Raw genomic sequence first — 14686 nt, 5'->3', positions numbered from 1 at the left:
GGTGGGGGGGGGAGGGAAAGAGGGAGGGAGGTAGAGAGAGAGAGAGAACATATTTGTATGTGTGCATCTGTATGCAGGTTTTCATGAGTCTAGAGACCAGAGGTCAATGTAACATGTTTTCCTCAATTGTTCTAATAAATTTTGTCCTTTTTAAGACAGGGTTTCTTTATTAACCTGGTGCTCTCTGATTGGCTAATGTGGTTTGTCAGCAAGCCCAAGGGATCCTACTGTCACTGCCTCTCCACTATGGGATTATAGACACACATTGTTATTTCTGGCTTGTGTATGGGTTCAATGGATCTAAGCTCAGATCCTCATAGTTGAGTGGCAAGTTCCTAAAAACATTTTTAAAATTACAAAATTGGGTAACTGAACAACTAAGACTTTGTGGCCTAAATTTTCTGTGGTTGGTTGGATCAGAAGTTTTAAAAATTTAACTGACATCTTAAATTAATCACATCATTTTGAATTTGATTGCTATTCTTTTTTATTTAGCATAAATGATAGCAGCAATGAAAATGCAAGTGGAGACAAAGTAGAAGATATTTGGATTCCTCGAGAGGACAAAAATACTCTCCCAAAGGACTCTGCTTCTGAGTCAGAATACTCAACAGTAGAGGAATGCTTCCAGAGTTTAAGAAGAAAAAATTCAAAGGCATCTAAGTCTAGGACTCAAAAAGCCTTCTACTTGGACCCCTTTAATAGGCACAGTTATCCTTTAAGCTCCACAAGTGGAAACACTGATTCGTCAACCATCTCAAATGTCATCTCTCCCTATGCCTGCTATTATGGATCCTCTGCAGTCAAGGTCAAATCTGGATGGCTGGACAAACTGTCTCCTCAAGGGTATGCATTGATTCATTTTATTTCCGTGGAAGCCATTTTGATACATTCAGGCTTATTCATTTCTAAATCTGCCAGTTTTTCTATATCCTCTTCATACTCCAAAGTTAAATGTTTTTTTTAAATTTTTTTATTGATTTAGCTATACATTTTTTTCTGCTTCCTTCCTTCCACTCCCCTCCACTTCTACCCTCTCCCATGGTACTCATGCTCCCAGTTTACTCAGATCTTGTCTTTTTTTACTTCCCATATAGATTAGATCCATGTATGTCTCTCTTAGGGACCTATTATTGTCTAGGTTCTCTAACATTGTGAATTATAGGCTGTTTTTTTTTTTTTTCTTAAACCATCCTTTATGTCTAAAAGCCACCTAAAAGTGAGTACAAATGATGTTTATCTCTCTAGGCCTGAGTTACCCCACTCAATATGATGTTTTCTAGATCTATTCGTTTGCTTGCAAATCTCAAGATGTCATTTTTTTTCTGCTGTGTAGTACTCCATTGTATTGTGTAGTACCACATTTTCCTTATCCATTCTTCAGTTAAGAGACATTTAGACTGTTTTCAGGTTCTGGCTATGACAAACAATGCTGCTATGAACGTAGTTGAGACTATGTCCTTGTGGTAGGATTAGCATCCTTTAGGTATATACCCAAAAGTGGTATTGCTGGGCCTTGACAAAGGTTATTTCCTAATTTTCTGAGAAATCGCCATACTGATATCCAAAGGGGCTGTACCAGTTTGCACTCCCAGCAGCAGGAGTGTTCCCTTTTCCCCACATCCTCTCCAGCATAAGTTGTCATCAATGTTTTTGATCTTGGCCATTCTTACAGGTGTAAGATAGAATCTTAGACTTGTTTTGATTTGCATTTCTCTGATGACTAAGAATATTTAGCATTTCCTTAAGTGTCTTTTAGTCATTTTAAATTTCTCTGTTGAGATTTCTCTGTTTAGGTCTGTAACCCCCACCCCCTTTTTACTGGATTATTTGTTCTTTTGATGACCAATTTCTTGAGTTCTTTGTATATTTTGGAGATCAGCCTTCTGTCTGATGTGGGGTTGGTTAAGTTCTTTTTCCAAATCTGTAGTCTTGTTGACTGTGTCCTTTGTTTTACAGAAGCTTCTCAGTTTCAGGAGGTCCCATTTATTAATTGTTTCTCTCAGTGTCTGTGCTACTGGGTTCATATTTAGGAAGTGGTCTCTTGTGCCAATGAGTTCAAGTGTACTTCCCACTTTCTCTTCCATGAGGTTTAGTGTGGTTGGCTTTATGTTGAGGTCTTTGATCCATTTGGATTTGAGTTTTGTGCATGGTGATAGATATGGATCTATTTTCATTCTTCTACATGTTGATGTCCGTTATACCAGCACCATTTGTTAAATATGCTTTCTCTTTTCCATTTTATATTTTTTGCTGCTTTGTCAACGTTCAGGTATTTGTAGGTGTGTGGATTAATATCTGGGTCTTTAGTTTGATTTCATTGGTCTTCCTGTCTGTTTTTATGCCAATAATAGGCTGTTTTCAGTACTGTAGCTCTGTAGTAGAGTTTGAAGTGAGGGATTATGATGCTTCGAGAAGTTCCATTATTGTACAGTATTGTTTTTGCTGTCTTAGGATTTTTACCCTTTCATATGATGTTGAGTACTGTTCTTTAGAGGTCTGTGGAGATTTTTGATGGATTTTGGTGGGTATTACATTGAATCTGTAGATTGTTTTTGGTAAGGTTGCCATTTTTACTATGTTAATTCTATCTACCCAAGAGTATGGGAGATCTTTTTGTTTTTAGGTGTTCTCTTCAATTTCTTATTTCAGAGATTTAAAGTTCTTGTCATACAGGTCTTCCACTTGTTTGATTTGAGTTACTCCAAGATATTTTTCGCTATTTGTAGCTATTGTAAAGGGTGATGTTTCTCTGATTTCTTTCTCAGCTCATTTATCATCTGTGTAAAGGAGGGCTACTGATTTTTTTTTTAGTTAATCTTGCAGACTGCTACATTATTGAAAGTGTTAATGAGTTGTAGAAGTTCCTTGGCAGAATTTTTGGTGTTTCTTATGTAAACTATCATATTATCAGCAAATAGTGAGAGTTTGACCTCTTCTTTTCTTATTTGTATCCCCTTGATCTCCTTTTTTTGTCTTATTGCTCTAGCTAGAACCTCAAGAACTATACTGAGTAGAAATGAAGAGAGTGAACAACCTTGTCTTGTTCCTGATTTCAGTGCGATCGCTGTGAATTTCTCTCCATTTTTCTGGCACATGCTTGAAAGTGCTCTGTCCTAGGTCTGTAGAGTATTTGAAGGGCAGTGCTGTAATAAGGCTTACCATAAAATAACTTCAAGTTATGAGTTCAACTCCAGTTTTTTAATGTTATTGTCTAACTTGATAATAAAATGTACTTTCCCATGTCCCACTTCATAGCAAAGCTAAACAATACAGACAGAATTATCTTTACTCAGTTCATGCTATTTAGATTCTGCTTGTATTATAGCAGTGTTCTGTTTGAGAATAAAGTGCTTGTTGTAGTTAGGGAAGAGAACATCATTTTTTTCAAATTTAGATCTTTGCTATTATTGGTCTCGGATCCTAATTTTTTCTTAATGTGAGTAAATGATAAGTCAAAGGATTTTTATTTTACTTAAAGAATTTTAATGTCTATTTTATATTTGAATACATATTAATATAAATTTACTATGGCATTTTCATATTTTGATTGCACTATTTTAGTTTTTATATGTTTCTCAGAAAGTAAGAACCCTTAAATATAATTTTAAAACAAATTTATCATTTCAAATACTTATAAATAATATTCCCCTTTTGCATTATATTGTACAGAGAAATCTTTGGGGATGAATGAGATTTTTAATTAAAACTCCTTTTTCATCCCAATTTTTTGATTTAAAAGTATTTTTTTTTCTTTAAAAATTATTACATTATTTGGGGGTAAAATTTCTCATGTTTAAGTAGCTTGTATGAGTTCTGCTATGTGCAGTTTTTCTGTGTTGTTTCCCCATGACTTTTCTGCGTACCTTTGCAGAATAATTTTAGGAGCAAAGATCTATTAGAAGCAAGTCTGCATAGTAAAAGTAGGGATAATATTTCGTAGATGGTAAAGCTGAACAGAATTTGAATCTTGGTGAAGTAATTACGGGCCATGAAGTATCTGTCCTTTGGGAAACAGATTTTAAATAGAATGCAGTATTGGATATCTCACTGTTATTTACGTTATTCTTTCTTCTGACATTGCGATGACAAACTACTTTCCTGTGTGTATTTTCTCTTTTCCTTGTCAGTAGTCAAGATTATTGGTAAGTGCATGTTTAAATATCAGAAACAAGGACAGTATTCGTGAATATAAATCATAGACTAAAGCAGTAGAAAGAAAAAGGAGCTACAATTTCGTCCAGTGTTTCCTGTGTGTGAACTATAAATGGTTAGGGAAGTGTAGGTGTGATTGCAAATGACCCCCAGAGGAGCCAGAGGCGGCTTGCTGTGGATTGCTCTGCAGATAAGGTTTCCTGGCTGGATTGCAATGGTCCGCTGCACTTCATAGGCATGATATGTTTATGCTCTGGGCACATTGAGAACGCGTGACCATTTTTAGCCACCTCTGGGATAATTAGAGTGTTTTCCTTTTTCTTTTATCAAAACATTGATTTTTCCATTCTGCGAGAATCTGCCTACAGGGAGATGATGTAATTTTAGACTTTCTCATTTTGGGGAAAATAATGAGTTTTTTTTTCTGCCTTAGTCATTTTCATTTGGGTAATAGTCTGAATGAAGATAAGAAAGTGTACAATATAGTTTTTTTCATGAGGTACTTTAAAAACTCTTGTGTGTGGTAATATTTCTTTGACTTAAAAGAGATACTTGTAACTGGCCTGAAAACACATATTAGGGTCTATGTAGAATCAAAAACTTGCCCTTTCCTTGTTGGATTCATGGGCTTTTTGAGGCTGTTTATGATGCTCACTGATCTTCTAAAGTAACCTTCCTCAGTTCTTCCACTGAACTCACTGAGGTTTGATTCATGACCAGTTTACCCTGGTTCATATTGTACCAACAGACATGACATTCTGAATTCTGTAACCACACAAAGCCAAGAGCCCTTACATGCCCAAATGGTAGCTAATTTATCCCTCAAAGCCATATATATGAATGATCAAAATACAGTATTAATAAGGTAATATGTTTTCTATTGCAGCTGTTGGACTCAGTTGCTACAGCTGGAACACAGATAAGATGATGATGTAATGCAGTACATGAGGCTGTATGATAAAAAAATTATTTGCAAATTCATGTGGGGGCGGGCAGTTTTTCTTCAAGACCCTGAAAAGTATTAGCTTGAGAGATGGTGGGCTCATATCTCAGAAAAACAGATTGAAAAGTGAAATAGCAAAATAGGAAAACTACTTTCTGTTCTACTCAAGATGGAAGCACTGAAAAGCAAGAGAATTCTTTGGGGGGTCTCTGTACTAGCACTTTTCTACCCAGAATGTTCTTGCAGAGTACATCATCACCACGCCCCTCACCCACAGTCTTTTCTTTATTGCAGCATTTGTGTTTAACATCATAAAGTATTTCTTCCAAACCAACTTTGATCATGTAATTTGCTTCTGAAGGCTTCACATGCTGTAACCTCTTGATTCCTTCGCCATCACCTCCTTAGCAGAAGTCATTTGCAGTACGTTGCATCACCACATTTCCCTCCTCTCAGTAATTCCCTATTACTGCATACATATTTAGTCTCTGTCATTGAAAGAGCCCCTGAAAAGCTTTGTGTTAAACATCATTTTCTTTTCATTTTTCTAGGACAGAAATGTTTTAAATCTACAGGGATTTGGTAATACAAGCAGATGAATTCAATGCTGTGTTAGTATATAAAAATGTACAGGTGGCCTTGAAAGCAGTGGGTGTTCACTAGCAGGGCAGTGATTCCTTGGTGCTTTTGTAATTGGTTTCCCTTAAAGCCATATATATGAATGATCAAAATACAGTAGTAATAAGGTAATAATTAATACTTTTCCAAGTAATATTTCCAAGTGTCATCATTCAGGAGTAACTTTTGAGAAGATAATAAAATATGGTCTTACTTTACGTGGTTGAATACATATTTACTTTTGAAATGGATACAGCAATTTTGTAATCATAAGTGTGAAAAACATCCACCATTTTTTTTAAAAAATATTTATTTATTTATTTATTATTTATACAATATTCTATCTGTGTGTATGTCTGCAGGTCAGAAGAGGGCACCAGACCTCATTACAGATGGTTGTGAGCCACCATGTGGTTGCCAGGAATTGAACTCAGGACGTTTGGAAGAGCAAGCAATGCTCTTAACCACTGAGCCATCTCTCCAGCCCCAACATCCACCATTTTATAAAGAAATTTATTTATTGTTATCCTTTGAGCAGTAGAAACAATGAGACTTTTCCAGTTTAATTTAAATTATAAAATGTTAGGCAGGCATACTGGTATGCATCTTTAATCCCAGTATTCTGGAAGCAAAGGTAAATGAAACAATTCAAGTTTGAGGTCAGCTTAGTCTCTACGACAAGCTTTGAGTTTGAGTTGCTTGATTGTAGCACAGCTGAGACTAATGGTTTGGGAAGTTATATAGCAAAGCTGTTTGGGGAAATGTATATTAGCACACACAGAATCTTGGCTTCGATCCCCCAATACTATAGGAAAAAATATATGGAAGAAGCTTAAAAAAAAGGAATCCAAGAGACTCATAAAACAGTATTGGCTGTTGCCATTCCCCTCGGTTTGCCCCAGCATTTGGAGGTAAGTCCTTATTGCTGAAGACACTACACACTTCGGATACAAGACTTGGATGAACAGAGCATGAACTGACCTGGAAGTTTCCTTTCTGAGGACTAGCTCTCATAGTACCTGAAGGTGCTTTGCAAGCTCCCAGGGAAGAAGGAAAAACCAGTAGTCCAACCCAGCCGTAACGCCTGTAAACCACGACAATGATTAGCATAGCAAGATTTTCCCAAAGGTGCAATAATGCCGCTTATATTTTGGAGGTGGGCACAGGTCACACATGTAGCCAGCGGCTGCCTACCTGTTTAAGAGAAGGCAAGTCATGTGTGTATACACAGACAGCTGGCGATGAGGCCATGTACCCTAGAGGAGAGCCTATTATTGCATATTCCTAAACCAGCATAATTCCTAATTGTTCTGAATACTTATCCATATATACATAGCTAAATGCTGCTTTCAGCCATAATCAAAGAAACTACTTTTTGAAGTAGAAAGAGACCATTGAAAGCCATGACTGATTAAAATGCAGACAACTAATCACAAGGTGCCTAGCTCCTGTATGTAAGGCTCAGAGAACATGGGACAAAAGGAGTTAGAAAGATTGTAATAGCAGCAAACCAGGATATCGATTGCAAGGTGCTATCTTCTATATGTGACAAGTGAGCTGCATCCATAAAGTCTCAAAAATGTGGTTACCTAAATAAGAGAGTAACACAACGAGAATACCGGTTGACATTGCAGCACAGATGAGGGGAATCTCAAAACTGCTCTCATGTAGAAGAAGAGCTATATGAAATTAATCGCTGCTGAGAGAGGGAAAATCAATCTTGTCTAGATACAATCTTCTGATTATCCAATCCTATGGGGTGGTCACACACACACACACACACACACACACACACACACACCCTCCTTCACTCACTTAACTCACGCTCATTCAATAATAACTCAAGAAGCTATCATGAGTTTGAGAGGGAGAGGAGGAGACAAAGGAGGAATTGAAGGAGAACAAGGGTTGGAAATAATGTAAATACAGAACTTATATATTAATTTTTCCAGAAAAAGATTTAAACATTGAGCTGTTACTAGTGTTTCAAGTATGACAAAACACGAATAAAACATATTTGGTGATACTTGGTTTTAAAAATATCTGATTGGATTGTGAGGACCAACTCCTCCCCACTTGTAATTAATAATCTCAGTCCTTTTATACCTGTATAGGCACAGGTATGAAAGACTGCATATATTTTATCCTGCCATTTCTCCAATTTTTAACTTGGAAGAGGAATGCAGGGAGTTATAAAGGACAGAGAACATGCCTGATTGTGCTATACAGTTTCTAGGAGATGCATGTTGAAACCTTCAAGACCATCCATAATACAGACACACTTTCTCACATTTAAACGTACTCTTTTATGACTGTTTGTGTGAATAGAGTAACAATTTCAGTGTATTTAGGAAAGCAAAGATATATATTAAGGAATTCACATTTCACCTGACAGGATCTTCTAAGATTTTATTTTTTTAATTTTGATGACTGTGTTCTTAAAATTGTTTTTCAAATCATGGGACTGCCTGACATGGACGGTGGAGACTGAACATATGAGGGGAGCACAGGAAGCAGTTAGTGAATCTGATTGCTGAGGAATAAATGGAGGGCTACGTACAGGATCAAGATGCCTCATTGGCCTTTCTGTAGCCTCCACTAAAAGCAACAAACAAATATCAAATAATAGACCATTGACAGAGGGGGGGCAGAGAGTACAGCTGTAAGCTAGCAGGGCCTTGAGTAATGCTTCTTCAGAGGGGTCTGTGAGGGAGGGAGCATCGTTTGTTGTTGGACACGGATAATACTTTGAAGTGGCATTTTAGAAGAAACCCTTCTAAAGCTGTCAGGAGGGAAATTGCTTGGAGGCAGGTGCTGTGAGGGAATACTGGCGAGTGGGACAGAGCAGTGGTAACACCAAAGTGGTTGTTGATACCATTTTATCATAAATGAAAGAAGAAAATGCTCCATGACTGGTGGGGGGGGGCTGTCAGTGAAATTAGACTTCTAGTTAAATAGAGAAAGATGGGAAATGTAAAAACAAAAGACATCAGTAGTCAGATACCAAGGGAAGGTCAGATCAAACAAGCCTTGGGTCAGACCAGTGAGTCCAACCTGTGTCTTGCTTGGGAGTTTAGAATTCATGATGCTTGTGCCTTTGTCTGGGAGTGATTTCTCAGCCAGTGTCCAGTGACCTGGGCTGTGCGAGGAGGGCAGTTTCCCACTCTGATGCAGGAATGTGGCTATCTCAGATGTCCCTGTAACGCTCTCCAAACATAAGGCTGGCAGTGGAAGGTGATTGTGGGAATCTGGCACATTTATTTTTTTCTGACCAAAATGTTAAGTAGCAATTACTTGGTTGAACTGAAAGTTGAATCAAAATCCTTGATTATAATCATCTTTTTATACTGGTGAAACAGCTGTGCATTTTACAAATGAGTTATTACCTATAAAGGCTGCGGGAAGAAGACAGAACCCTTTAGCTGCAGTCTGAGGGGGGACATATTGCTTTTAGTTTCCATTAAAGTAAACTGACTAATTCAGTCTGACTGAAGAAAAATGGAAAAGGTCATGGGAGCCAGACAGCTAAATTATAATTGCCAAGACTCTGTTCTTTCAGAATGTCACTCAAACCTGCATATAGAACTCAGCACCTGCATTTCCCTCCTCCTAGTGTAAGGTCAAGACCAAGGTCAGCTTTGTAGGAGGATCCTTGGAGTTGACTCTTAATTGGTGCTCAGCAAACCTCAGTCTTCTGTGCCTTTACTTTTATTGCCGATGAACTTCAGCCTTGTTACTGGCAGAAAGTCCTAGTCATTTTCTTATCTTGGCAGACATAAGGTAAAGAAGTCATCTGTTCACCTTGGTCTTGGAGAGCCCAGTCTCTTTGACTGCTCCTGGAAGCACATTTCTTTTTTAAGTCAGAAAGTTTTCTAAACAAGCAAATATGCAGACAGAGATATATGGCAACTCTTCTTCCTTCAGAGTTTATTCTCACATGAGCATGTATGTATATGTATATATATATACACATACACACATGTACATACACATACAACTCAGGATTCACATGGAATTATGACATTTGTGACAATAAGGATATTGCTAGATGGTTCTGTGTGCAGTGAAATAGGCCAACATTACTTAGATTTGAAATGTAAAGTCAGTCTCCTAGAGGCTGGGTCTAAAATATTGGTTACCAGAGGGAGAGAGTCAAGGGAGAGAGGGTCAAGGTTGCTCAAGCAGTACTGAGTTATATTTGCATGGGAGTAAACTCCGGTGTTCATGTCTTAGCAATGTGAATTGAATCAGCACAATGATATAGTTCAAAGGGAAGATATTTAGGGACTACCACAAAATTACACATGTCTAAGATGGTAGATACATTAATCACCTTGAGTTAGTCATAATAAATATATGCCTAAATGGAAACATTTACCTTCTACTTTATAAATATATACAAATACTAATGTGCTAGCAAGTTCAAAAAATAAAAATTGGCCTTTCACCTTTACTTCTAAAACTCTTGCGTTGTTGAAATTTTTTGCTAAACACTTTTTTTTTTTTCACAGTATGACTTAAATGTAAGAACTGGAAGTTGGGTCTGAATAAAAGTCTGTGTTTATTCTGTTGCCCAGAGCATCTGGTGAGATACTCTTAGAAACTAATGCTTGGTTTTGCTTAAAAGTGAGGAAATGCTCTTCGTAAAACTGCTGACATTTTATAGAAATACTGGAGAATCATTTTTCACCTACTTTGGTTGAAATTACTTCATTCTTAGTACCAAATCCTTTAAAAGCTTCACCCTTTAGAGAAAAATTAGAGACATGAATTACAAACTAAGATGAATAACTAGGTAAATAAAAAATGTAGATGTCGAGACAGTAGTGTTGTAGACAGACAACCTGGATAGTTACAGAGCAGTGGCTCAGAAAGGACTGCATTTATTTTAAGATTATGCAAAGAAGGAAGAAGACATCAATAGCATGCTGAGTTTCCCTTTGATGTTATTTAGAATAAATGTGACATATAGTCTGAGTATAAATACCATGATTCGTAGAAGGCATACATTTCACAAGATGGCTTCAGGGTCATTCTTGTTATGGATCTTAAAGGTAACAAAGTACCTCATACTTTGTTAATGTTATTGCTTAGCATGCTTATTAGATTAAAACTCTTTTTATTTAAGGTTAAGGATATAATCTTTAAAAGAATAAAACAAAGACATGTGTAGTGACTCATGCCTTTTGTCTCCGCACTTAGGAGTCAGAACTTCATGAGTTCCAGGCCAGCCTGGTCTACATAATGAGTTCCAGACAAGCCAGAGTTACATGGTGAGACCATGTATCAACTTCAAAACAAAACAAAATAAAACATAATAAAATAAAACCACCACATCACCACCACCACCAGCAACAACAACAAAAATCCCAAATCCTACTGCCCTTAACAGTGAGTTTAAAGGAGAGTGCCTCTGTGTGACTCCTTCATAAACAGGGATTTAATTGCACGCATTGACACTGCTTTGAAAGAAAGCTTTCTAAGATACACATTTTGAGACAAAACTTGACAACAGGAGTGCAAGCTGTTTTTATGAAAGCGATTGAAACTTCAAAACACTTGTCCTACCAGAGCTCAAGGGAAGAGTTTATAGAAAAACTGGGGATACTTCACAAGCCTTATAAATTATTCTGAGAAGGCTTCTTAAAGAAATGTTTCTCTTCAGAATACTAAAAATAAAAGAAGCTAAAACCCAGGCTACCATACTTCCTGTCTGTGTTGTGTTTATTCCCAAAGGATCTGTGGAACAGTTTCTAAAGTTGAACTAACATATAAACTGTATGGAGGTCAAACGCTATCACTTCCTGCTCATTAGCAGCATGGCTGGGCTATGCAGCATTAGATGTCCTGGAGACTGTTGTGGGTAGCTGTTAAGAAAGCAGTGCTCAGGAAGAGAGTGTCTATTGGTAGTGTGATGGGGAGGGATTACATAATTTACCTGTGGCTCTGTGCCTGAATCTGTAAGGTAAGGCTAACTTTGCTTTTCTCCTTTGATTGTTTGGAGGATTAAATGTGTTAATGTTTGTAAGTGGTTTGGCACAGTGCCCGGAAAAAAGCATTATGTGTGTTACTGACCGGAACTTTAATATTTCTTCCCCGTAATGCATTATTATGTCTCATTTAACCTGCATTGCATCACACCAGGAACACGGGCTAACATGGCATTGCCTTTCATAATTCCTTTTTATTGATTTTAGAATTTCATGAAGCCAACTAAGCTGCTGAATGCATCGTTAATGTGTGTGTGTGTGTCTGTGATATACATTTGTATATTACATGCGTGTGTCATGCACATGCATGCTTGTGGGAGTTTGTGTGGAGGCTAGTAATCTTTTTTGATCTTCCTTCTATATTTTATATTGAGGCAGGGTTTCTCATGTGAACCTAAAGATCAGTGATTTAGCCATTCTGGCTATCCATCTTGCTCTGGTTATCCTCCTGTATCTACTTCCCAAATGCAAGGATACAGATAAGCTTCCAGACCAATGTGCCATTTATGGGAGTGCTATAAACATGACCCCCGGTATTTATGCTTGAATGACAGATACTTTATCCTTTGAAATATCTCTCTAGTCTCTAGTAAATGAAGTTCCAAGCATAGGTGTTACCACACAGAAAACCTTAAAGTACTTAAAAAAAAAAGAGGGGATGTGTCTTACACTAGACTGTCCTCCAACTAATAAATTTTCTGTCATACCTCTTCAGTATTATATTTAATTACCATGCATTGTCATGCCCAGCCAAAATTAAATTAATTTAACTTTAAAAATAAAAATTTTACATTGGAATTTAGAAGCAAATACTTCTCAAGTTCTTCCTTTTATTATTTTGTTGACATTTAACAAATGTCAATATTTGTCAAGTTTGTAAGATTGTGTTATTAAATTCAACTTTATATTTACTATGAAGTAGCATAAAACTACAAGAGGATGTAATTACCTTTTATTATTTTGTCTTGTCGTATATTATTATTAGAGTTCAGTACTGACATTTACATGCAGAAAATAGCTCATTGGATATTGCCATAGTTAATCAGCAACATAGATTATGCAGTGTTAAGTCAATATTCATCTTATAAATGTATCTTATATTGATTATTTTAAATTCAATGAAAAATATCAATAAATATATCACTAACAAGCCATATTTATTTTTTCTTAGATTTTTATAACTATAATTGATAAACATGATACATTGTATACACAAGGGGATGATTTGGTGCGTGTACACACTGTGAACCAGTCACCACAATGAGCATTATTTACACGGTGTTGTCTCACACAGTTCAGCTTTTCTTTTATCCAGTTTTGGCCTACTTAAAAGCTATTCTTTTATCCAACTTTGCGTAAAAATATTATCATTAACTATAATCACTAATCTGTATGTTAGGTACCAAGAATTCACTCTTCTTAAAATTGCAAAGGTGTCCAATTATGTGTAAAAACTAAAAAGTTGAATCCATATAAGCAGACAGTCCAGTGGAGGTTATCACAAACTAAAAACAAAAGGTATGGGGAGATTTTGCTTAAAGAAAATACTTACTTTTAAACTGTACTTGTAGTTACTTCAAATTAATGATGAGCTTTTGGAGCTTCCTGTAGGCACTCATCTTTCCCCTTTAATCCAGGGTAGTCTTATAATGATTTTTTTCCACATAATCAAACTGATCCTTAGTATTAACAAACAAAAATATAAAAGGAAATCATATTTCTCTACTAGTTTCTGCTTATAATATGCAAATTTGAGTGTACTTTTTCAATACAGTACACATTTATTATATTTACTATATTTGACAAACAGAATCCAAATGAGTTTGTATTTAAGGAATTCAAATATAATATGGGAAGTGCACGATGCAAACAGCTATGTAATTAAAGTTTTTGCTGAGTGTTATGATTAGTAAATTAAAGAGGAGAACAAGGGGAGGCTGAAGGACCCTGTCATGGGCCGCCTTGACATTTGGTTAGAATGGCCTTTAAGCCGAGAACGTGAGGACAAGAGGAAAGAACATGTGAGGAGCCAGGTGGAAATTTCTAAGGATTGAATATGTTTTACAGGAAGGCCAAGAGGCAAGGAATGTTCTAGGGATAGACAGAGCCAATATGACTCAGAAGGAACTGTCTACAGAGTAAGTACCCAAAGGTTTACTACATGACAGAAGTGACATTTTGTAATAAGATAGCAAAATACCTCATTTCTCCTCTAGAAGGGTTCTGTTGGCTACATACGACACGATTCTCATTCTCTTCTTCACAGACCAGGACTTAAGCTTGCCTCCATAGTAAAATTCTTAGAGATTTAACAATCTTAAGAAAACTTGATTAAAAATTAATGAGCACATGAAATAGCTACCTGCAGTCGAAAACTTTATAGTTTCCGGGAGAGTCTTTCTTTCACATCTTAAGACTGTTATATGACTAATGTGTTCTTTTTCTTTTCTCAAAGCATAGGCCTTAGCCTTCTGGGCAGTGAGCTCTCAGTCTCCCCGCAACAGCCCCTGCTGCCCTCCTCATTTTCTCCATTAGGCTCTGAGGCCTCTGGCACCTCACACAGGAGCAAGACAGTGCAGTGGATGTCAGCCATGCATTCAGTCCAGCATGGAACCCTAAACTGACTTTAAACTTAGGAAAAATTTTGCTGTTCTTTTGTCTGTGTGTAACCCAAGGGCATGTGCTTCAGCTTGAATTGTGTAGATGACAACATATATAGTCAAGCAAATGGCGGAATGCTCCTGGCTTTTGCAAGAATTCTGTGAGAGCTTGTGAATCCAGGCTGGGGAAGTGGCTTAGCCTGCGAAGAGCTTGTCTTTAGACTCATCAAAACCATGTAAAAAGTTGGACATGGCCACTCCCATCTGTTAGCTCAGATCTGGGCATGAAATGTGCAGATTCCAAGGGCTCCATAGCCCACAGTCTAACACAAATGGTAAAATTATGGCTCAGTCAGTGGCTCTATCTCAAAGAAAAGAAA

General features: G+C 36.9%; 1 protein-coding gene across 4 annotated transcripts in view; it reads left to right on the top strand.

Annotated features, from left to right (window-relative positions):
- Positions 1–14686, top strand: part of Arap2 (ArfGAP with RhoGAP domain, ankyrin repeat and PH domain 2) — a 167301-nt gene that overhangs the window by 35360 nt on the left and 117255 nt on the right. For all 4 annotated transcript variants that reach the window (XM_013350802.2, XM_005359243.2, XM_026785085.1 and 1 more), the window contains one exon: positions 496–846. In XM_013350802.2, the coding sequence (XP_013206256.1) occupies positions 496–846 (351 nt within the window). The remainder of the gene's footprint in view (positions 1–495; positions 847–14686) is intronic.

The sequence above is a fragment of the Microtus ochrogaster genome, linkage group LG1 (genome assembly GCF_000317375.1).
Source record: "Microtus ochrogaster isolate Prairie Vole_2 linkage group LG1, MicOch1.0, whole genome shotgun sequence".
Classification (NCBI taxonomy): domain Eukaryota; kingdom Metazoa; phylum Chordata; class Mammalia; order Rodentia; family Cricetidae; genus Microtus; species Microtus ochrogaster.
Note: the sequence above shows the minus strand (reverse complement) of the source record. Positions and strands in the feature narration are given on the sequence as shown.